Source organism: Hemiscyllium ocellatum, chromosome 45 (assembly GCF_020745735.1).
Source record: "Hemiscyllium ocellatum isolate sHemOce1 chromosome 45, sHemOce1.pat.X.cur, whole genome shotgun sequence".
Lineage (NCBI taxonomy): Eukaryota > Metazoa > Chordata > Chondrichthyes > Orectolobiformes > Hemiscylliidae > Hemiscyllium > Hemiscyllium ocellatum.
In genome coordinates this window covers 9,148,847-9,173,916 of record NC_083445.1, presented here as the reverse complement: position 1 = coordinate 9,173,916, position 25,070 = coordinate 9,148,847, and the positions used below count along the sequence as shown (strand labels likewise).

The window sequence follows — 25,070 nt, the reverse complement described above, 5'->3', positions numbered from 1 at the left end:
ATCATGACTTCAACACAGGCAATACCTAACTACATACTCACTTTCTAACCCCTTTGCCCTTCCCAACCCCATGTCTTCAAATGTATACCATTTCCCAGCTACTACTAGTTCTGAAGAAGGGTCACTAGACTTGAAACATTGACTCTGCTTTCTCTCTCCAGTGAGACTGTCAGATTTGCTGAGTTTCTGTTTTTTACTTCTACCCCAGAAAGTTGTTGTTGCAGGACAAGGGGCAGCATCACGTGACCAAGTGAGCCAGCCCCGCCCACCCCACGGAAGGTTAACATTTTTTTAAAAGCGTTGTAAATTTATACGGGTCGGGTCTGTGTCCGTTCGGATGCTCGTGGAAAGCGTTTATTTGAGAGTTCGAGTGGGGTTTACTTTGTTTTTTTTTAATTGTTGCGGTGGCGGTTGGCGGGGTCAGGGGTCAGGGGCCAGAGTGACGCCGCAAGATGGCGGAGCCGGCGCTGCTCGAGGAGCTGCTGCGGAGGCTGCAGGAGGCGGGCGGAGGGGGAGCTGACAGCGGGGAGCTGGCCGCCCGCCTCGGAATCGATCACCAGCTCGTGGTGGGCGCCGTCAAGAGCCTGCAGACGTTGGGCGATGTAAGACCGCGCGGTGTCCTCTTCTATCCCACCCCCCCCAGAATTGTGATGTGATGGTAGAGGGGGCGTGGTGAGAGGAGGAGGGGGCGTGGTGAGAGGAGGAGGGGGCGTGGTGAGAGGAGGAGGGGGCGTGGTGAGAGGAGGAGGGGGCGTGGTGAGAGGAGGAGGGGGCGTGGTGAGAGGAGGAGGGGGCGTGGTGAGAGGAGGAGGGGGCGTGGTGTGAGAGGAGGAGGAGGGGGCGTGGTGAGAGGAGGAGGAGGAGGGGGCGTGGTAGGAGGAGGAGGAGGGGGCGTGGTGAGAGGAGGAGGAGGAGGGGGCGTGGTGAGAGGAGGAGGAGGGGGGGGCGTGGTGAGAGAAGGGGGGGGGCGTGGTGAGAGGAGGAGGGGGGGGCGTGGTGAGAGGAGGAGGGGGGGGCGTGGTGGGAGTGGGGCGGAGAGAGGGGGTATGGTGTAGGATTGTATACAGCATGATTAAAGGGGGGAAGGGAGGTGGGGTGGAGGGTGGCAGGCAACGTGTGGTGGTTGAATGGCAGCGATGGGAAGGGGAGCTGGGTGTCAAGATGCTTGTCACTAATTCATTTGCATACCAGAGAGAGCATGACTCGGGGGGAGTGAAGATGTGACCTGTGCCCAGACAACCAGCTGACCCCATATAAAAGCTGAATGCTGCTAGTGGTGGAAATCTGAAATAAAAAGGAAAAAAAGTGTTGTAAAACCTCTGCAGGACTGGCAACATTATGAAGTGAAAGAGATGGAGTTAACATTAAACAGAAAAACTGGAGAGCAGTTCTGAAGAACAGCATCCGCACTCAAGATGTTAACTCTGTTTTCTCTCCACTGATGCTGCCAGATCTGCTGGGTTTCTTCAAAACTTTGTGTTTCATATCTCCAGCATGTACAGTTCTTTGTTTTATCATAGAACTTACATTGTGACTGCTGTGATTCTTCAGGGCAATAGATTGAATTAAAAAAAACTATAACAATCCAAATACAGAGACATCTCTCCTCCCAATCCATTCAGACAGACATGTGGTAGTTCAACCCATCCAGGCAGTGAGTGGACCTGTCCAACCAGGTGCACTATTTGAGAGTGGACCAATTCACCTGGGCAGATAGACAATGGTGGGCTAACCTGTCTGAAAGGATGGTGGATGGCTTAACCATCTGGGCTGCCATATGGCAGGCCAACAATTAGGCATTGGGGCCTCCCCATCTTTTTATTTGTTGGAAAAATTGTGTTGGAAATATACAAGATACGGCGCCTTATTTTAAAATATTCTATGGTTCTAAGTAACTTTGCTAAATACTTGCCCCAAATTATTCATTCACATATTGTTTGGGGACCATTGAAGTCTGTATGGAAAAGGTGTTTCCTCAGCACTGGCAACTGATTCACTGACTGACTGACTGACTGAGTTCATATTGAGTTATTGAGCTGTAGTCTGTATTGTGACTCAACCTTCCCTAGTATGTACGTATTCCACAACAGGATTATGAGTTAATGAAGAAGGGTAGGAATGTTGTTGCCATGTAACTTGAGCTCATGTTGCATGCCTCCAGATGTCTGGATTACTTGCCCAGTTGTATCATTATGTCATTCCCATCAGCATTTTCCTGCTGACTAAAGCTCAAGCTGTATTTGTTTGTTTGTTTCTTTCTTTCACTGCAGGTGATTGAGGCTGAGCTGCGATCCAGCAAGCGTTGGGAGCTGACAGATGAAGGGAAAGAGATTGTGGAGAAAGGCAGTCATGAAGCTCGGGTCTTTGATGCCATTCCACCAAATGGAATTACTCAGAGTGAGCTGATGGTGAGGGCGTTGCAGAGGGTTGTTGTCTAATATAAAAAGTCTTGGCCCTGTCTTGAGGGGCTCCCAGTCATGCTGTTTCCATAAACATCATTAATTTTGCATTTCTACTGTCTGCATTTCAAAGGATAAAATGCTACTTTCAACAAACTGACCTTTTTTTCATTTTTACTAGAAATTCCCATGTGGAAAAGTGGGATTCAACAAGGCCATGTCCAGTAAGTGGATACGTATAGACAAGAATGCTGAAGGAGGACCTCGGATCTTTAAGGCTGTAGGTAGTCGCAAATTCCCTAGTGTCTGTGCAACTTTACATATAGAGCTATCAGATTTATTCATCCAAGGGTGACAGTCTCCTTTTGAGAAATAGATTCTGCCGTCATGAAATTGAGTTGAATTTATTGTCCCGTGTACCGAGTGAAAAGCTTTGTCTTGTGAGCAAAACAGGCAGATCAGAGTTAAATAGCATAGATAAGTAAATAATAGGTAAACAGTGGCAAAAACAACAACACAGGTACAGGCGAATGTTAAGTGTTTGTGAGTCCATTCAGTATTCTAACAGCAGTAGGTTAGAAACTGTTTTGAGACCAGCTGGCGTCTGTGTTCAGGCTTCTGTACCTTCTCCCCGATGATAGAGGTTGTAGAAGAACATTGCCAGGATGGGATAGATCTTTGACAATGCAGGCGGCCTTCCCTTGACAGTGGGCCTGGTAGATAGATTCTATAAATGGGAGGTTGGCCTTTGTGATTGTCCAGGCCGAGTTCACCACTCTCTGTAACTGTCTCCGATCTTGAATGGGACAGTTGCCATACCAGGTAGTGATACATTCAGACAGAATGCTCTCAATGATGCACCTATGAAAGTTGGCAAGGGTATTCGCCATCATGCCAAATTTTCTCAGCTGCCTGAGGATGCAGAAACATTGTTGGGCCTTTGTAACCAGTGCGTCCACATGAAGAGTCCAAGAAAGCTTGTTGTGGATGCCCACTCCCAGGAGCTTGACACTCTCCACTCGTTCCACCTCTGTGCTGTTAATGTGTAGGGGGTATGAGTAACATCCCGCCAAAAGTCAATAATGAATTCTTTGGTTTTGCTGGCATTGAGAGCGAGGTTGATTTCAGTGCACCATTTTTCCAGGTCTTCCTCCTCCACTCTGTAATCTGTTTCGTTGCTATCTGAGATTTGACCAACTATGGTGGGGTCATCAGCGAACTTGTAAATGGCATTAGTCTGGTATTTGGCGACGCAGTCATGAGTACGCAGTGAGTACATTAGGGGGCTGAGTACACACCCCTGCGGGGTTCCAGTGTTGAGTGTTAGTGTGGATGAAATATTGAGGAGGATAAATGGCCCCCAACACGCACACGCATGCAAATGCACGTTAGGTATAGGAAGTTGAAGGGGCTTCATTGCAGCACACCCACTTTTTCCAAACAGTGGAGCTTAGAATGAAAGGAAAAGCAATCGCAATTCCCCTCGCAATCAAACAGATTTTCATATTTACTTTCAAGGCCATACATAAACCTCTCCCATTTGGATGTGACTATAACCATCCATCTCCTGACACAACTGCTGTTCCTTTTTAAATTTCTTTTCAAAGGTGTTAATCAGTATCGTGTTAACTACACTCTCTTTTAAATTGAGTACCTGATATTGGATGATTTCTTTCAACAGACAAATTTGTGAAATTTGCCATCTCACAATGCAGAGAATTCAGATGAAAGATTCCTCTGTTTTCCTGATATCTTAACAGTCACTTGCTTTCTTCCGATAGACTGATTGCATTGAAGATGCTGTCAAAAACAAGTTGCTGCTGGTCCAACAGGGGAAAGACAGCAAACTGGATGATAAGGAGAAGAATGAATTGAAAAAGAGAAAGCTGCTCAGTGAGGTGTAAGTTTTCCAAGCCCTTTGCATCTTGCTATTTGTTCATGTCTGTGCTGTGGTAGTCTAAGTCTTCCCTCCTGCTTCAGGTGCCAGCATACTGTTTGGCCACAGGAGGCATCAGGGTCATGGTGTGAGAAACGCACCTTTTTGCTTACCCATCTGTGAGGAGCTCCTTCCTAATGTGGGCGGATGTGTGTCGAACTCCTTCCCCGTTTTCCCCTTCCCCATGATGCCACTGCAAAGTTGAGAGGGAGGATACAGAAGCCGTAGAAGAATGTGGAGAGGGAGGTATCAGAGTAACTTACCGTGCAGGATATGCTGCCCTGCAAGGCCAGGGGAACAATGAGAAAGATTGAGCTCCTTGAGATGTAGAAAGATCCTTGATAATTGCAAGCTATTTTCTGTGGATGGCAGTAAGTACTATGTCGCTTTACTAATCGTACAGCCAATGCTTAAAGTCATAAATACAAGAGGAATGTAGGAATGGGGGTGGGGGCCATTCAGCCCCTCTAGCCTGTTCCACCATTCACTGAGATCATGGCTGATCTATGACTTAACTCCATATACCTGCCTTTGGCCCATATCACTTGATTTTAACATATTTTTCTCTCACAGATTTAAAAACAACAACCGATTAAGTGTACACTGCCATTTGTGGAAGAGAGTTACAAACCTGTACCACCCTCCATGTGTAGAAATGCTTCTTATTATCTCTCCTGAACAACTCCAAATTTGTGGACTATCCCCTCGTTCTAGATTCCCCAACAAGTGGAAATAATTTGTATATCCTGTCTTTTCATGTTAATATTTTGAAAACTTTAACCTACATTGTAATGGAGGAATGCCCATCATCGTAGTTCAACAATACAGAGGTTTCAGCCGTCCATCGGAAAGCAAAGACAGTCTGAAATCTAACCACACAAAGCCAAGTGTCTCTAAGCAGCCATTCCCGCCCCCCCCCGCCGATTTGAGCTCAACGTGCACATTGTATGACTCTCGTCTGGTTCAAAGCTGTATTTTAATGTACTCAAGTGGACTATTAAAGCTTCTGGAAGCTTTCTAAAACTTCCTGTGGTGCTGTAACACCTTACAGTCTCTGCCCACACCCTCCTTCCCACCATTACTGCTCACCTGCTGTGGCAATTGGAGCTGTAAACGCATCTGTGCATTTGAACTTTACTTTCCAACTGTCTGTTAAACTAAACTGAGTTCTTAGCTCCTCTAGGACCTCTTCTGATGATACGGTCAGCAGCTTTAGTTGGCATCTTTTGTCTGAAGGAGTAATGTTGCTCATTAATTGAGCAGGTGAATATTTATTGGAAGTAATCTTAAAGAATATTTTACTACTTTTGTAATTGTTTTCCATTTCAAACCTGTTTGAATTTTGAATGGCTTGCATTTCTTTTCAGATTTCTCCTTATCAGCATGGTACTGAGAATTTTGACCTGTTATAGTTGCCTAATGTCCTTCTTTCTCAATCCCTCACTTCCATTCTGATTACTCCTTTATCATATATGAACACGTTTTCTTATCTTGAATTTGTTCGTTAATGAAGGGCCGCATTTACCAAGTCTGAGTGTGTTGGTTTTCAGGATGTATACTGAGCGTTATGTGCTATTTTAAGCAGTTCTATTCCTTGTGCTGACAGCTATAGGAGTGATAAAAATAATGTTGCAGTTTTCTTAAGGCTAATCTTCAAGGCCACTCTAAAGTTACTTTGTACCAAACAGAGGGGTGTCACTGCAACTTTTCAGAATAAGTAGATCTCCAAGCTGTACCCGTTTTGTTTATTTTATCAGATGTGGGTATTACCCCCAGGGCCAGTATTGATTGTGCATTTCTAACTGTTATCAAGGACAGTTAAGAATCAGCCGCGTTGCAGTGGCTCTGGAGTCAGATTTTCTTCCCTAAAGGATATTTGTGGGGTTTATAATATGTTGGACAGGTAAGTATTTTAAAACGATCAATGATAGTTGTCATGATTACCGTCACTAAGAATAGCTTTCATTCCCAGATTGATTCCTTGAATTGCAATCCCACTAGCTGTCATGGCAGAATTTGAACCCTTGTCCCTGGAGCATCAGTGACTTCACCAGTACACTATTGTCACCCAACTACTGACCACATTTGGTCCTATGATCCACAGTGAGAACCTTTACTCGGCTCTGTACAATGGTATATAGCAAGCAGCAGATCAGAGACCTGCCAAAACCCCCTTATCACCAATCAGGAAGACATGCTGCGATGCCAGACAGATTGGGCTGTTTTCATGGTAACGCTCTAGCCCCTTCAGTACCAACTTTGGGTTCAAATCCCACTTCAGCAATAACATAACCTGGGGCTGACACTTGGCGATGCTGTTTGCTGGTTGAGAGTTAAGAAAGTTTCCATCTGATGTCTGTGCTTGGGGTAAAAGGTCCCACAGCATAACTTTCAGAGGGCAGGGAGTTTCCCAGATGTTCTAACCAATGTTTATCCTTCAGTCAATGTCACTGGAAGAGCCATGGATCCGGGCATCAAATTGCTATTTCAGGGGGCTTAATATACGTAAACTAGTTTGCTGCAATTCTTGCATTCACGACACTTCAAAAGTATTCCATTTAGTTGTAAAGCATTTACACACCTTTAGGATGTCTCTAAGTCCTTTAGTGAAATGCCCAAGGTAATTCATTTGATATTTGGGAGTTTGGTCTTTGCCTGATTTTATTGTGAACCTAAAATGCCACCGGCTTGTGTCTCAATTTAAGTCACTGTGGTCAGAACTTTAAAAGCAAAGTGAGTAATGAGAAGGACCACAAAGAATCAAAGTCACAGAAATTGACTTTAGCTCTCGTTTTCTACAGGACTGTGAAGACCTACTGGATCACCAAAGGAAACTCATTCAGCACCACAGTGGTTAAGCAGGATACTGAACTTACACCAGAGATGATAGCCAAGTAAGATGCGAGAACTAATTAAAATAGGCAGTCAAAAATTTGGCAGTCGTTAATGTGTCCAGTACGTTGTGGCATAAGCAGCAACACAAGATCAGACATGTCCCGTATTGTGGCATGGTAACACCTCAGTCCCATTGCAGCCCAACAGCTAAAGAATAAGAGATGCCAACCAAATACACAACTTGCACTATTGACCAACAGTGGAGCATGAGTTTGAGCTTCAGGTTTTTTTTTTGTCGTTTGTCCAGCTGTTTTCATCCCTTCCCCAAGAATCTGCAGCAATAACCTCTGTTGGAATCTGGTCTGTGGAATGCAAGTGGAATTTAGTATGTAGTCAAAGTAACTTTGGTGATTGTGTTGGTGGTGTTCATGTGTAAAACAGTGTTGCAATAAAGCCTGGTGCTGTTTGTGTGATTGGTGAGTGAACACACTACTTCAGTGAACAGTAATTGGGAGCAGAATTGGATGATCTTGTATGTCCCCCCCCTCCCCTCCTCGTGTTGATAATATTCCACTTGATGGTGTTGGGAGGTCATTCAGCTTCACTAAATGGGCATTGAAATTATAACTGTCCTGCTTTGAATGGCTCTGTACCACAACACCTAATACACTTCCAAATAGCAGTCTGAATTTGAAAATTCCTTTTCATGGTGCAATTTTAGCAGCTTACTACTCCACCATAGAAATTTTATTCGTATTCTGACTGAGAAATATTTTAATAATCCTTGTACCCATTATAATCTACACATTAAGTCTCAACTTTCCCCAAATAAGGTTGAGGAGAAAGTGAGGTCTGCAGATGCTGGAGATCAGAGCTGAAAATGTGTTGCTGGAAAAGCGCAGCAGGTCAGGCAGCATCCAAGGAACAGGAAATTCGACGTTTCGGGCATAAGCCCCACTTATGCCCGAAACGTTGAATTTCCTGTTCCTTGGATGCTGCCTGACCTGCTGCGCTTTTCCACCAAATAAGGTTGAGCCTGATTGTCAGGTCAGCTTTTTTTTTTGGTGTTACTGTTGCTGAAGGCAACACTGTTGTGTATAAGATGTGTCCCTGTGAAATTTTGTTGATAGTGGATCTTGGAAAGAGAAGAAGTTCAAGCCGTACAACTTTGATGCTATGGGTATTGTTCCAGAATGCGGGCACCTGCACCCCTTGATGAAAGTCCGAACGCAGTTCAGACAGATATTCCTGGAAATGGGGTAAGTGGGGTTTATTTTCTTAATTGTCTAAATTTATCCACTTTTAGTCATCTTAGCTGCTAGTGCTCCCAATGTTGCTTGTTACAAGAGGACTGCTTATTCAATTGTAATTAAGGAATAAAATATGAAGGAGATTTGTCATGACCAATTTTATAGTGAGTATAGAATGATACATCACAAAAAGGGACAATGTGTTCCTCCATTATGTAGTGCTGGCTCTTGACAAATCTACACAATTTACACTGCTCTTTGTATAATTTTATTAGAGTGCAACAATCAGGGGAAAAACGTTAACGACCATTTAGTTGGTTCTGCATTTGGGGAACCAGGGGTCCGGTTGACAGGAGGAAAGGAGCAAATTTGAAATGGAGTTCAAGGGGGAAGGAATAACTTTCAGTAATGATGGCTATCCAATATTGCCTTGATCCAATACTCTATTTTTATTTCACTACTTCCCACAGTGGTACCTCCCTGCCACCTGCCCATCCCATTACTGAGCTGTCTGGAGCAACTGCTCTCATACCATAAGAATGTTTATTAAAAATTTTTGAATCTTTTCAGTTTCACAGAGATGCCAACCAATAATTTCATTGAGAGCTCATTCTGGAACTTTGATTCCCTCTTTCAACCCCAGCAACACCCAGCCCGAGACCAACATGACACCTTCTTCCTGTCTGGTAGGAATTCTAAATTGTGCTTTTGGTGAATTGAATGTGGCAAAGTGTTTGAGTGAATTAAAACACCATCTTTATAAAACTACTGGCCTGACGCAGTATTGAGACAAAGGGAACAAAAAACAAAAATACTGGAATTACTCAGCAGGCCTGGCCACGTAAGTTGGGAGAGAAAGTGTTAAAGTTTCAGCTCAGCATACCTCTTCAAGTCATAGAGATGTACAGTACAGCAACAGACCCTTCGGTCCAACTCGTCCATGCCGACCGGATATCCCAACCCAATCAAGTCCCACTTGCCAGCATCTGGTCCATATCCCTCCAAACCCTTACTATTTATATACCCATCCAGATGCCTTTTAAATGTTGCAATTGTACCAGCCTCCACTTCCTCTGGCAGCTCATTCCATACATGCACCACCCTCTGCATGAAAAAGTTGCCCCTTAGGTCCCTTTTATATCTTTCCCCTCTTGCCCTAATTCTATGTCCTCTAGTTCTGGACTCCACCACCTCAGGGAAAATACCTTGTCTATTTATCCTATCCATGCCATTCATGATTTTATAAACCTCTATAAGATCACCCCTCAGCCACCAACAAGCCAGGGAAAACAGCCCCAGCCTATTCAGCCTTTCCCTGTAGCTCAAATCCTCCAACCCTGACAACATCCTTGTAAATCTTTTCTGAACCGTTTCAAGTTTCACAACATCTTTCCGATAGGAAGGAGACCAGAATTGCACGCAATATTCCAACAGTTGCCTAACCAACGTCCTCTACAACCGCAATATGACCTCCCGACTCCTGTTTTTAATAAAACAGCCTATGCACCTCTTTGCTTGTATATGTGCATACCTCTCTCTGCCCACACCTCAGTGTCACTGTTCCTCCTAGATCAGATTTCCTAGCTATTCTATTTATTGTGCTTCATATTTACTTCCTGAACAACAGCTGCACTTTAAAAGTAATGTCAATCTGAAATGTTTGAGCTGTGTACAATATTGTGCTGAGTAAATAACAGCCTCCTTTTAATTGTTTATTCCAATACGAATATATTTTGCACTCCTGTACACAGAATCCCCTGACTCCAGTGGTATAAGGGAGAGGGTGATTGAACTATGTCTGCACAGTTTGTGCCACATAACGAAATAATGAAAACTTATATTTTTAGAATGTTAAGTATCCCTGCTTTTCCCCTTTCTAACCACACACAGAGCCAGCCACTGCAACCAAATTTCCAATGGATTACCTTGAAAGAGTAAAGAAAGTTCATTCAGAGGGTGGATATGGATCCCTGGGGTAAGTCTGCATTAATTATTCAAGCTAACTTGGGAGATGCAAATTTTATTTGTCTTTGTGCTGTGTTGTTGAGGAATAATGTACAGTAAGGAGTTTTCACATTTGTATTTGTTCACCTCATCCAGTACCACTGAAAATAAATACTTGCTGCTATCATATTGCCTTTTGTGGACGTTTATGATATGCAATTTGGATGCTGTGTTTTCCACTTTACAGTGAACACATTTTTGAACACACTTTGGCTGTCTCACAGCTTGTGATTGTCTGATAAAGGTGCAGGTCATTTGGCATCTTGTGGAGAAGCAGGTTTAAATTTCAGGAGCTGCCCTGTGACAGACTGTGATATCAATTTGTCTCTTCTCTCCATAGATACAGACTGACTGTGTGTTTGGAGTGATTTTATATGCACCTGTTACAAATGATGTGCTTGGGTGTGCTAAGGTGGGGACAGGGTTGGGAGCAGAGGTGAGGACAGAGCCCCCCGGAGAGGAGCAGGGCAATGATTGGAATGTGGGATGGAGGAAAGAACTGAGCAAGTTGGTTTGGGGGAGGAGAAAATTGGGTGTGATGGCATGCATGGCTGTACTGCTATAGGAGAGTGTAAGGGGAATAGGGTACACAAGGGCGTGGGTGCATGTTTGCATGCCAGGGTGGTTTGAGGTTGTGCACTGGCAAGTGGGGCAGGATAGGTGAACAAGAGTTTGGGGGGGGGGGGGGGGGGGGGGTGTGATAGGGCACAGGTTTGGCATTGTGTATACTGCCCTGGATGAGGGAATTTAGAGCACTGGCATATGTGGCTATTCTTGCATACGTGGCTTGAGTTGGGCAGTGCACCAGGAGAGGCATTTTGTGTAAAAACAATGGACAGTTGGCTTTTCAGACAGAGTAGGTTGGTGCCTCACTGGGTGGAATTACCCCCTCTCAGGGATCAAACCTCTGTCTCCAGTTAGGTTGACCTGTTTTTTAAACCAGAACTGTCCAGTGAACTAGTTACGCTCACTGCAGTTTAGAGAATTTCTTCGTAATCCCCTGGGTCAAAATCCAGGAGGAGTGATTTAATTCGAAGTCAGGATGGTGTGTGACCTGAGTTTGCAGGTACTGGTGTTCCTACGTGCCTGCTGAGTTTGTCTGTCCTTTGTTTGAAAGGTGCTGTCAAGAGTTGAGTTGTAATGTGTCAAGTTGACGCTGTACTCTGCTGCCACCATGCTCTGGTAGTTCTGGGGAAAAAGAAAGATTTAATCATTTTAAAACTGTGTTTCTAATACAAGTTTGAGGAAAAGTGTGCTGTGTTTAAAGTTGTGCAAATGTTGCAGTCTTTAGTTCCTTGTGTTTTCAGTAACTATTTATGTATGTGTCCAGATACAAATATGACTGGAAGATTGAGGAAGCGCAGAAGAATCTCTTGCGAACGCACACTACAGCTGTCAGTGCACGAATGCTGTACAAACTTGCACAAAAGGTAAGGTGACTATTTTTATTTTAGGAAGTATCTGCTCAGGTTGTTTCCAGTGCTTCGCCACGATGGCTACTCTTTCCATTTAACCCCTGAGCCCCCTGTGTTTGCAGTTTACCATTGTGATCCGCATGGAGAATCCCAGATCCATTTAATTTTCTCCTCCCAGTTCTAAAGTGAGTGTGCCTCATGACAAATGTGCCAAGGTCAGGGTGAAAGCTTACATGTCTGTAGTTCAACTACTTTTTTTTTAATCCAGGTAGATTAACCTCCAAATTTTTATTATGTCAATACTTTTATAGTTGTTCTAAGGTCAGCACATTTGTCTGATCTTGGTATTGCTCATACTCATTCATGCTCCTGTCACATGTAAAATTGTTTTTAGGTTCATTCCTGGAGATGAAAAGGGGACAGCATGGATACAAAGTGACATTACTGGTTGAGTGCCACTTTTGAACAGTGCCTTGACAGTAATATTGAAATGAGATCATTTTTTAAACTGTACTGTCTGAATAGTGTTGCCGTTACTTGCTATGCAGTCCACCTTCTCTTACTTTTCTTTGTCTTTGTATCATTCGGTGGGGAACGTTTCTAAGCATTAGTGTGTATAGGTATTGACAGACATTTGATTATTGCTGTGAAGCTAAGTTGGTTAGCACTGCTGCCTCACAGCGCCTGAGACCCGGGTTCAATTCCTGACTCAGGCGACTGACTGTTTGGAGTTTGCACATTCTCCCCGTGTCTGCGTGGGTTTCCTCCGGGTGCTCCGGTTTCCTCCCACAGTCCAAAGATGTGCGGGTCAGGTGAATTGGCCAGGATAATTTGCCCGTAGTGTTAGGTAAGGGGTAAATGTAGGGGTGTGGGTGGGTTGCGCTTCGGCGGGTCGGTATGGACTTGTTGGGCAGCAGGGCCTGTTTCCACACTGTAAGTAATCTAATCTAATCTAAAGTTGGTTAAAGATAATGGTTCCATTAGTGAAATGGTCAGCTGGCAGCATCTACATAATCTCCTGAAGATGGTTAATGTGAAAATGCAAGAGGGCAGTTTGCTGAAGCATGCTGTCATCATGCAGCAATTCTTTTTTTTAAAATCTCCTGCACTATAAAATCTGGTGTGGGACTCCCAGCTTTGCGAGCTCCCGCAGTACTCCCCTACCTAAGGGGCATCATGTCCTGCCCACAGGGTTGTTTGTGTGTGGGAGAGCTTTATCGGGATGACAGCAGGGCACTATTTAATTCCATCTCTAGCCAGCTGGTGAAATACAAAATCAGACGCATCAATAGTATCCTGCTGTTCACAGAGAATGCATTCCCAGACAACTTCACAGTCCGATTTTTGTTTTCCACAAGTTGTCAGACTGCACATGTGCAGTGCACACTTTTACTCAAAGAAGCAAGTTATGTTTTGTTCTTATCCCATTTTCTTTAAAACCACAGATAACCTGTCTGTGTTAGTTTCCTAGTCAGCGTGAAATAAGCATTGTGGGTTAACCAAATTTGTGAAATGCAGACACAAACAGCATGGCCTCCTAACTACTGCCTGCTATCCCAGCAATATCCCTGTTTTGATTGGTCTCACCCAATATACCAATTTAATCCACATTAAAGGAGTGCTTCCTGAATAAATTTCTTTAAGGGGGTACTGTGACCAGAAAATTCAAGTGGAAGCCTACAAAGTTTTAAAATAAATTTTTTGGTTTTGAGGAATGGTAGTCTCGGAAGGTCCACAGAGTACTATTGAACACCACATGCTTCCCCCTTCACAGACATGGCGCACACAACCACAGGAGAGAGGCAGGAAGCCCAGTACGGAGCCCAACTGCTGATCTTGTCAGGCCCAGCAGCATCTCCTCTTACTATTTTAAATACAAATTTTGAACTGTTAAAAGGCGATGGTGACAAAGGTCAAATCACTAGTGAAACGTGCAAAATTTAAAATTGAAGTTTGGTTCTGGGAATATTTTAAGTAGCCAATTAAAAAGCAATGAAACTAATTTAAACCAAATCAGGAGTATCTGTGTTCCAACGGTCTTTTTTTTGACGTAGTGGGTGAAGACGAAATGAAGCACAAAAGAAAATTGTGCGACCTTCACGCCGTGCTTGCATAATGTCCAAAGCTGTGTTCCCTCCTTCCCATCCTCCCCCACTCCAACATGATTGCATTTTTTGATAACGGTTTTCATTGTAACTGTGCAGGAAGCATTTACACCCGTGAAGTATTTCTCTATCGACCGAGTCTTCCGTAACGAGACATTGGATGCCACTCACTTGGCAGAATTTCACCAAATTGAGGGGGTGGTAGCAGATTATGATCTGACCCTAGGCGACCTGATGGGAGTTCTCCAACAGTTCTTCAGTAAACTTGGTGAGACCTTATCTCCATGTGGTTCTTCTCTGTTCCTTCCTGTAACTGACTTTAGTCCAGAAAATAATTGCTCCTGCTGATACACAATGAAATGTGGCTCTTTGTAAACTTTGAAGGGGTTATGTGTCACTAGAGCCCATTTAAATTTTTTTTTTGTAGGTTAGCAACCTATTTAATGGAAATACATGTATTTTTGTTTCTTGTTTCTCCACTGCTGTTCCAATACTCAAGACCGTTATTGAAGGGAAGCTTAGGATGGGTAGTTGCACAAATGAGGAAGTTGAATTTTTTCATCTGGAGGGATTGCTGGAAACTTCAACTGACTGTGTTAATTCAGTGATCACACCGTACAACTGGATGTCATCATTGAGTAACTCTTCTTCCTCATTCCTTTTAGCCTACACTTTTTTTTAAAAACCCAAGTGAAGAGTCAGCATTGATCAATTTTTAAAGTACTCATTCTTTGGAGGTTTGGGTGTATTGGGAGGTGGTGATGGTGGGAGCTGACAGTAGTTTGAAGGCAAGTGATTTGCTGAACCTCTTGAGATGCTTTTAATTGATAATCTTTCATGTGTGACTGAAGTTAACTATAATGAGGAGGAACGTCATGTTTCCTTCTCCAAAGGGCATCAGTGTTTCAACATGGAAGGTGGCCACCTTTTTCTGAACTTTTACTTACAGTTTAATTTTTTAAACCTAATTTTAGTTCTCAGAATGCACCTTACAATCAGATCCTACCTTCTATTTCTTATCTTTCTGTTGAAAATTCAGGTTTAATAATAACAAAGTATGCATTATGTTTTGTTAAAAATGCTTCCATTTTAAAGGTTGAGTTTTTTTTTGTGGTCTTTCTCCTGTCAACAGGTATAACCAAACTGCGTTATAAGCCAGCCTTCAACCCCTACACAGAGCCTAGTATGGAGATCTTCAGCTATCATGAAGGTAAGTGTCAAGGTTTGATCTAGAAGATCATGAGCAGTTCAAGGTTCATGTAGTAGTACACTCCTGCTGTTTAATCGCCTTCAGTCCCAATGTTGACATTGTTGCTTTCAGCTTCTTTGTTGATACTGTGTGGGTTATCTGAATCAGAAGCAGGAATCAAACCTGCCTTGCTTGCTCTGTTAATCTGATTGTGGCCTGAATACCACTTTCCCAGCTACCCTCCAATAATTGTTGATTCGCTAAACATCTATGCTTCTGTCTTTAAAAGTATTCGATGACCTTGCCTTCTCCATTCTGGAGAAGAGAATTCCACATTCCTAAGACTTTTAAAAAAATATAATAGTTCTCCTCATCTATTTTAAATGGGAGACTATTTTTAAACTGTGCCTCCCTGTCCCACAAAGGGAAGCAGCCATCCTGTCAAGGTCCTCCAGTTTCTTCTGCTTAAAATAAATTACTTCTCAACCCAAATTTATGAAATCCTGAACTGTCATACCTTCCCTCATACGATACCTCCCCACGCCCTAATCCCAGGGAGTTCTTTGAACTGCTTCTAATACATCCATCCTTCCTTAAATAAGGAGGCCAAAACCCTCTGCAATTCTCCAGATATGGTCTCCAAAACAGTATAGAACTATATCAAAACATCCCTACTGGTATTCTCTTTTTGTAACTGTACACAACAGAACTCATATTAATAATGAATGAATTCGCAAGACTTAACCAGTTTTTGATGATGGAAAAATAGCAGGTGGATTCTGGGAGAGTTGCCCACTTGTCTGTAGACACTTATTTACTTACTTTTGGCATAACAGGCAGGCAGATGTGGCCTCATTCAACATTTGAACTTAGCCCTTCCATCACTGAAGCAGTCCCTCAGCGCTGCCCTGGTGGTAGATTACATGCCCGATTCTGAGATTAGGCTTGAACTTGCAGCCTCTTGACTCGAAGTGACTGCATTACCAGTGGCAACAAGCTGATGTTCAGAAGCACTATTGTACTGAAAGGTTAATGATTTACTGTCCTTTTGAATTTTGTCGGCTTTTTTAATCCACGACTGTATGACTTGTTTGTTCAATCAAAGGTCCATGTATATAATGAGGACAAAATACTGCAGACCTGAAAGATAAACACAGTCCTGGAGATGTTCAACAAATCTGGCATCATCTAGACAGTAAAAAAATCAGTTAATATTTCAAGTCCCATATCATTGGACACATTGTTCTCTTTGTCTCCCTTGTCCTTGACCCACACAAATGCTCCCAGACCTGAGTTTCTCAAGCAATTTGTTTCCATTTGGCTCTTGCTGACATCCAGATTCATGAGCATATACGTTAGCAGCAATATCTCATTAAATATATTTAAACAGTATCTTGTACCTAATGATAAAAGGTTGGAATATATGTGATTAGAATGTGTTAAAACAGAATTTTAATTTTAATTTTTAAAAATCTGCTTGAATACGCATGTGTGCAGATGCAATTTGGCAGTGGGCATGGAGGGTCAGCGCACATCATGTTGTTGGTGTCAGCAAACTTACTGGTTTTGTTTTTAATCCCATTACATTCATTCCTTCATGATCGCCTTCAGTTTCCTGTCCTCTGCTCAATACAGGTACTGTAGCTTTCTTTTTGATGCTACAGTACTTGCAAAACCATTCCAAACCACATTCCAAATCCTCAAACTGATAAGCAGGATGGTTTAGGAGGCATCCCTCCTTCTATTTTGTCTTGATTGAATTCTTCTCAACTCCAGGCACTCCCTCAAATTGTTCACTTGCACAGGGTCTCGTGCACATTTAGAGAAATGTTCTGTTTTCTCCAGGATTGAAGAAGTGGGTGGAAGTCGGAAACTCTGGGGTTTTCCGTCCTGAAATGCTGCTTCCGATGGGTCTACCAGAAAACGTGACGGTGATAGCCTGGGGCCTCTCACTCGAGCGGTAGGTAATAGCCTGGCCTAGTACAATTGAAAGAAGGTTGAAGACCATTCTGAGAATATTTGTGGCCTTCTGTCCACCTCCCTGAACCCGCATACTGCCTCTACAAACTTATTTAAATTGGTGGGGCGGGAGGGATTGCAGAATTTGCAGTTCTGAAGCGCCTGTCATGATCTCTCCTGTTCAAAAGCACTGTTATCCATGTTGAAATGTAGGAATTAGAAGTAATGAGAAACTGGGGCGAGGAGAGTTGGTGAAACAGCTTTTAAACAACTGATGGGATTTAGCAGTTTTATTTTAATACTGAACAAGACTGACTCAAATTAACACTTGTAATCAAGTTGTTGAAGTCAAGCAAGTAATTTTTTACTAACGCACTTTCATACCCATGAGTACTGTTAGCTGTACCTTCTGATGGTCCAGCTGTTTAAAGCAGTAAAATAACTGGATTAGAGTCAGAGTCATACAGCACAGAAATAAACACTTCAGTCCAACTCATTTGCACTCACCAGACATCCCAAACTGACCTAGTCCCATTTGCCAACGTTTGGCCCATTTTCCTCTAAGCCCTTCCTATTCACATAACCATCCAGATGCCTTTTAAATCTTGTAATTGTATCAGCCTCCACCACTTCCTCCGGCAGCTCATTCCATACACGCACCACCTCTTCTTGAAAAAGTTACCCCTCAGGTCTTTATAAAATCTTTCCCCTCTCTCCTTAAACGTATGCCCTCACACCTTAGGAGTTTTGGACTCTAATCACCCTACCTGTGCTTCTCAGAGTCATACAGCATGGAAATACAAACAGTCCCAGCTGATCGTAATCCAAAACTAAACTAGTCCCACCTGCCTGCGCCTGACCCATATCCCTCCAGACACTGTTTATTCATGGACTTATCCAAATGTCTTTTAAACATTAGAACTGTACTCTACAGACAGCTCATGTTCCTAGTTTATGGTCAAAACTGGGAGTGTAGAATTTGTCTGCATACACACTGGGAAAGAGAGTGGAAATCAGACAGGTTCCTGATGATCGGTGTGACACACATACATATAAGTTCTGGCTTTGATCCCCAAACATGCCCCAGTTTGTGTCCAGTTGCAGCAAGACCTGAATAATATCCAGGCTTTGTCTGACAAGAAACGAATAACATTTTTGCCACAGGTGCCAGAAAATGACCATCCCCAACAAGAAAGAAACTATCACTCTTCGACAATTGATAACATTGCCATTACTGAATCATCCACATCAACATCTTGGGGTTATTATTGACTAAATTGAACTGGACTGCCATATAAACACTGTGGCTTCAAGAGAAGGTCAGAGGCTAAGAATCCTGCAGCGATTATATCCCATCCTGACTCCCAAAGGCCTGTCCACCATCTGTAAGGCCCAATGTAAAAGAATACTCTCCATTTGCCTGGATGAGTGCAAGTCCACCAGCACTCAAGATGCTTGACACTATCTGGGACAAAGCTGCCTGCTTGATTAACACCACATCTGCAAATATTAATTGAATTTATCACCACACAATAGCAATGTGACTCATCAACAAATCATGCAATCCCTACAGTATGGAAGCAGGCCATTTGGTCTATGGAGTCCGCACTGACTTCCCTACTCAATTCTTGTAACCCTGCATTTCCCATGGCCATTCCACCTAGCCTGCATGTCCCTGGACACCACAGGGCAATTTAGAATGGCTAATCCCCCTAACCTGCACATCAAATGTGCTGCAACAACTCGCCAAAGTACCTTAGAGACTTTCAAACTGAGACCACTAACATCAGGAAGGAAAAGGGCAGCAGCTGCATTGAAGTACTGCCATCTGGCATTTCCCTTCCAAGTCACTCACCATCCTGACTTGGAAATATATTCCTGTTCCTTCAGTATCAAATCCAGGAAGTTGCTTTCTGGTAGCACTGTGGGTGCACCTACAAGAATGCTGATCATTAATCACGGGAGGGCAATAATTGCTGGCCTAGTCAGCAATGTCATATCTCATAAATTAAAATTAAAAAAAAAACACTGACCAGCATCCTGCTTGATGCTCACACTGGATACCTGAAATGGAGAAGTGTTTAGATTAGATCCCTTTCAGTATGGAAACAGGTCCTTCAGCCTAACAAGTCCACGTGACCGTCCGAAGAGTAACCCACCCGGACCCATTCGCCTACCCTATATTTACCCCTGACTAACACGGCCAATTCACCTAACCTGTACATCTTTGGAATGTGGGAGGAAACTGGAGCACTCGGAGGAAACCCATGCAGACACGGGGAGAATGTGCAAACTGCACACAGACAGTTGCCCGAGATGGGATTCGAGCCTGGGTCCCTGGCGCCGTGAGGCAGCAGTGCCAACCACTGGGCCACTGTGCCAGTCTCATGTCCCAGGTTAATATTCAGATTGCCCCATGCAAATGAATGTGGTATTTTTCTTACTCCTGAATCGACTGCAAGTGATGAGATTTTCAAATCTTATGAACCTAACACTTTCCGCAAAATATGAGCAGATTTAACTTGCAGCCCTTGGTCAGTTAATCTCTCATTTCCAGTTTTGAACTTGGTTATTTATTTGGTCTTAGCCTTGAGAATGGCATTCACTGCCAGAAGAGTGATTCATCCATCCATCCAGCAACTAACCATGTACATTGTCTGTCCTGTAAATCTGCAGTACATCACTAATCCTCTTTGAATTCTACCGTACTACAGGGATTAAAAGCCATTTGTCATCTAATTCCTAGTGATTCATTGCAGCTTTCAGAGCGCAAAGCATTAATTAAGAATCAGTCCCTAAACATGTAATTTTGTTTTTTGCAATTTCACTTGTGTCAAACCTTCTGGTCACAAGCACACTGACCTTGTTCAGATTTCTTGTGAAGGTGCATTAAATTTGCAGGTTAGATAATTGATACCCAGGTATGTTCTAAACACTGTCTTCACCTGTACTGTGATCAAATTGCATTTCTCGTACTTAAGATATTTGGCTAATCGATCTTTCGCTAAAAACCAGCAGAGCACAACACAGGTATTTTCTGTGGGAATGGGTGTGGAGACATCTAGTGGCAGATCTGTTCAGTGCATGGATCTGTATTTAGACATGTCTTTCATGATCCTTTGTCCAAAGTGACTTTTTCAATCCAATGAAGTATAACTGAAGTCTCTTGGTAAGACAGAACTTATCTCCTCAGCAATATCCCAGACTTTATTGAGAAAGGTAAAGTGTCCTGGGGACCTCTCCAAATAAAAATCAATTTGTGCTACTGAAACACAGGGCTCAGGCAACTCTTTAAAATCCCTCTCGAACAGCTGGAATATTGAAATTCTTGTAATTGTTCTGATGAACGCAAGATGAAATGCTGCATAGCTTAGCTGCTTGATGGTGTACAATGTACTAAATTGGGGCATTGTTTTGCTCCAAAAATGGAAGTAACTACAGGCATAAGCGAATGAATCTTGGCGATGGTTCCACAACCACTGGAATTTAATACAGTAATATAACTTAAATTAAGGGCAAAATGTTTTCTACTGGGGCAGTGACTTCCAGCCAAGCACCAATGCAAGGCATCTTGAGTAACAGTCCTGGGACTTTTATTTTATGGGTCCCTTGCACCACACTCATTCCCTTTCTTCAGTAAGATGCTTTTACTGTCTATAGGACTTTGACTCATTACCAATTCTTATATTGAGCTGGCGCCAAGAGTATGAATGTTAGAAACTGACTATGGGTGAGAAGGAGCTTGGGGATTACTTGTCTTAACTTACAGCAGTCACTGGGCACACAATCTAAATATAGAGAACGTCCTCTGCACAACTTCATACACGTTGTCAGATCCTCTTCTGTTCAGTTTATAAATAGCGCTAACATATTCACCTGATAGCGTTTTCTGCTGGGCAAGAAACCGCAGTTTTGCCCTGTAATCTTATAGATGCTGACATCTTCAGATATGGGCCAGATCAATTATTCTCCATTGCCTGATCAGGAAGTTTTATTGGACAGTGAATTTAAAGCAATTTGTCCTTAAATCCTCCTTATAGTTGCCGGCGTGAACTGAACTTTCTCCCTCCTTCCACTGAAAACACAATCTGCAAAGTTGCAAGCACGGTATTCCAAAATCAAATTCTATTTTGACCATTGTGTTTTGTCCCAGCTCTTCTGGTGTTCTTGTTCCTCATAATATCATCTGGGCTGGTTAGGAAGGTTCATAAGATTTCCTTTGACCCCAATCCTCAATATCACTTTGAATGTTTCCAGTTTTGACTCTTCCTGATTCCATGGCACTGTATGTTTAATCAAAACAAGTATGACCAGCATTTACTTGGATGGAACTGGTAAACTGCTAAGCTCCATTCCTGGTCTGAGTTAAATTAATTTCTGCACGTGTAGAGGTAATCGGCAAAAGAGCTGGAAAAATGAAAATGTATTTGTAGGTTAGTTGTTTTGTGTTGCCTGAATAGGTGATTGAAGCAGTAACTTTTCAAAAGATCATTGGATATTGTGTGTATTTAGGTAGTGAAAACAATCCAAAGATGTGCAGGTTAGGTGAATTGACCATGCTGAATTGCCCATAGTGTTCAGGGATGCGTAACATTAGTCAGGGGAAATGTAAAGCAATAGGATAGGGGAATGGGTCTGGGTGGGATACTCTTTGGAGGGTCGGTGTGGACTTGTTGGGCCGAAGGACCTGTTTCCACGCTGGGGATTCTATTACTGAAGAGGTATTTCAAAGTGCTAGTGCACAGATGATTGGCTGAAAGACCTCCTAAATAGGAGGAGCAGGTTAAGACCATACTAGTGCTTGCTATAGCTTTTCATAATGATAGCTGACCTTCTTTAATTCTACTTTCTTCCTCCATATATTTTGATTCTCTGAGAGACTAAAAATGTCTGTCCCACCTTTATCTATACATAAGTGGAGCATCCACAACTCTCCTGTGTAGAAATATTTCCACATTTCCTGGATTCTAATATTCTACATGTACCTAATGACCTTCTTGCACAATACAACACATCCACAAATACATTCAGTCATAGTAAACTGATACAAATTTTCTTTATCAACACCATGCTTTCCTATCCCAGAACATTAGTTTGTATAAACGCCATTACAACACTGGGAAAAACCTCCTGCTTAATTTAAACCCAGCAACACAGATAAGATTCATCTCATGCAGTAATCTGTTTAAAAAAAAGAGTGGCAAAGAACTATTTAAGGTTTAAAAAAACTTTATTTCTTAAAGTATAACAGAATAATTAACTAACCACTATTTACAATTTCTTTCTCTAACCTATCTTTTACCTTCCTTTCTATAATACTCGTCCAATAAAACTCCCAATTAAGATTTACAAAACAATACTTAACTCAAAACTAGGCAGCTGTAAGTTCTTGTCTTTGGATCTTCGTGTGTCGTCTTTTCTCCTTGTTAGTAATTTCTGTGTCACCAAGTTACTGATTGAAAAGATACTTTTAAGACAGAGGTTTTTTCAAGCAGTCTGGTACATGTTAGGCTTGGCAGTTCTCCTCTCTACTCCTCCCCCCGGTCTTATATCCCAGAACATCAGATTGTGTCATTGGCTTTTAAGTTTGTCAACATACTCAATTCAAACTTGATCGGTATTTTTACCAGGGTATAATTTAAACTGGCCGAATTCAAATTTGTTTTTGTCTCCAGGCAACAAATATTGAGTTGTTCAACCTAGTGTTACATATATTGTTGCCTTATTGAGAACACTTTATGTTGTGTCCAGTAGTTCTGCTGCTTTTAGCTCTCTTAAGGGTACACCCACATCTTCATAACAACACGACAAGTATATTCTTTTGTTTGATACCTTGTAATGCAAGCCATTTGTTGAATGGCCATTGATCTGTAGTTGACATTGAGACTACTGTAGTCAAGGCATTTGGTATGTTTGCCTTTATTGGTCAGTGCATTGAGTATACAAGTTGGAACATTGTGTTGTGGTTGTACAGGACATTTGTTAGGCCACTTTTGGAATACTGTGTGCAATTCTGGTCTCCCTGCTGTAGAGAAGCTGTTGAACTTGAAAGGATTCAGAAAAGATTTACAAAGATGTTGCTGAAGTCTGAGGGTGTGAGCTAATAGGGAGAGGCTGAATAAGCTGGGACTATTTTCCCTGAACTGTTGGAGGCTGTGGAGTGACCTTCATAGAGGTTTATAAAATCAAAAGGGGAATGGTGAACAGTCAAGATATTTTCCCCAGAGTAGGGGAGTCCAAAACTAGAGGGCGTAAGTTTGTGGTGAGAGGGTAAAGATTTAAAAGGGAGCAAAGGAAACATTTTCACGCAAAAAGTGTTGCATGTATGGAATGAGCTGCCAGAGGAAGCGGTGGAGGCTGGTACAATTACAACATTTAAAAGACATTTAGATGGGTATATGAATAGGAAGGGTTTGGAGGGATATGGGCCAGTTGCTAACAAATGGTGCTTGATTAGGTTAGGATATCTGGTTAGCATGGACGAGTTGAACTGAAAGGTCTGTTTCCGAGCTGTATCTTGGGTTGTGCTTCAGTGCCTTTCCTTCCTGATACCTCTTGCCTTCACCTCGGTCTCAATCCGACACAGAAATGGAATAGAATATCAAAATCAGATTTTAAGTTTAGCAATTTTTTTTTATGATTTGCTTTCTAGGCCAACCATGATCAAGTATGGCATCAACAACATCCGTGAGCTGGTGGGACACAAGGTGAACCTGCAGATGGTGTATGATAGCCCAGTTTGCCGCCTGGATCCCTAGCATTGAGTGCACACGGACTCTTTCTGAAGTGTGTGGTCTGCACGTCTTTAGCCTGAGGAAAGGTTTCACTGTATTTAAGATTGAGGAGAGGCAGAATAAAGTTTTGGGCTTCCTAGCCCTGGGAAATGGTTTACTATCGCTTGCCATTTCATTGTCTTGTTCATATTCCACTTATTTTTGAGTTGGCCCTTTTGAAGTGTAGCATGGACATGACACGAACTTGTGGTTGTTGTGAGAGACATCACATTGAAATAGAAGTGGAAACTGGAATTGAACTGCAAGTAAAAGTTAAATTATTACTGTTTGGACTGTTACCAAAATTGTTCTTATTGTAGGTATATTGGAACCCTATCTACTTACCCCTAGACAGAGCAGAGTATGAGATCGCGAAACAGCAAAAAGAAGCAGTGGTTTTAGTCATTGTGCAATCCTCCTTTTTATAATTACCTGTAATTGTGGTCCTGGCCCCTTTTTTTCCTTTCTTCATTCTGAAAGGCTGTCACTGTGGCACATACCTCATTGTCACATGCTTTAAATGTCTTGATTCCTGGGCAGTATGTTTATAACAGCCACCTTGTATCACAAATTTAAATGGGAACTGTAATCTAAAGCAATAAATGGAGCAAAACTAAAATGTATTCCATGGTGTTTCACTTTTTGGCCAATTAATCTCAAGATCCGTTGTTTAGTTGAAAAGTCAGTCTTTACGTTGAGTGACTGGGATACGTTCAGATTGATTTACTTAGTCTCTCCAGTGAAAGAGCTGAAACATCCATGGGGAGGTTATCACTGCTCTCCCAGGCTTATCAATAATTAAATTCCAGCAGGGATAAGAGGGCACTGTTGAAAAAGGTGATACAGCAGCACTGCAATCTGAATAATATCAAACATTACACCTGAGTAATCAGACACCCATGTAAAGTTTCTTTATAAAGTATTGAGACCAATAGCCAGTGCAACTATTGCAGATCAAGAATGTTTAATAAAGCATCTTGCTAGGTATAGGAACAAATGCATCCTAGAAGATACTGTCAACATTTCCTTGCACAACTGCAACAGTTTGGAAGAGCAGCACATGGTAAGGAGAGAGTTATATATTAATTGACTTGTTTGGTTGTGCTCTGACACACCTGTGGCTCAGGTAGGACTTGAACTTGGACATTCCTGTTCAGACAGGAACACTGTCATGGTGTCATAAGAGCACAGGGACTCAGGATATT

General features: G+C 42.5%; 1 protein-coding gene across 1 annotated transcript; it reads left to right on the top strand.

Moving 5' to 3' along the window:
* The first annotated feature begins 442 nt into the window (after nt 1-442).
* On the top strand, nt 443-24,484 carry farsa (phenylalanyl-tRNA synthetase subunit alpha). Its single transcript, XM_060854902.1, has 13 exons — nt 443-602; nt 2,271-2,408; nt 2,581-2,679; nt 4,181-4,299; nt 7,137-7,229; nt 8,301-8,429; nt 8,991-9,106; nt 10,311-10,395; nt 11,755-11,854; nt 14,044-14,212; nt 15,077-15,154; nt 16,979-17,093; nt 23,745-24,484. Exons 1-13 carry the CDS (start codon nt 453-455, stop codon nt 23,848-23,850), a joined length of 1,497 nt encoding a protein of 498 aa, XP_060710885.1. The 5' UTR covers nt 443-452; the 3' UTR covers nt 23,851-24,484.
* The last annotated feature ends 586 nt before the right edge of the window (nt 24,485-25,070 follow it).

Bases quoted from the DNA above. Each gene is read 5' to 3' on its own strand.
- farsa (XM_060854902.1), top strand. From the start codon at position 453: ATGGCGGAGCCGGCGCTGCTCGAGGAGCTGCTGCGGAGGCTGCAGGAG. The intron at 603-2,270 runs GTAAGACCGCGC...CTTTCACTGCAG, and splicing joins GCCTGCAGACGTTGGGCGAT to GTGATTGAGGCTGAGCTGCG. The intron at 8,430-8,990 runs GTAAGTGGGGTT...GAATCTTTTCAG, and splicing joins CAGATATTCCTGGAAATGGG to TTTCACAGAGATGCCAACCA.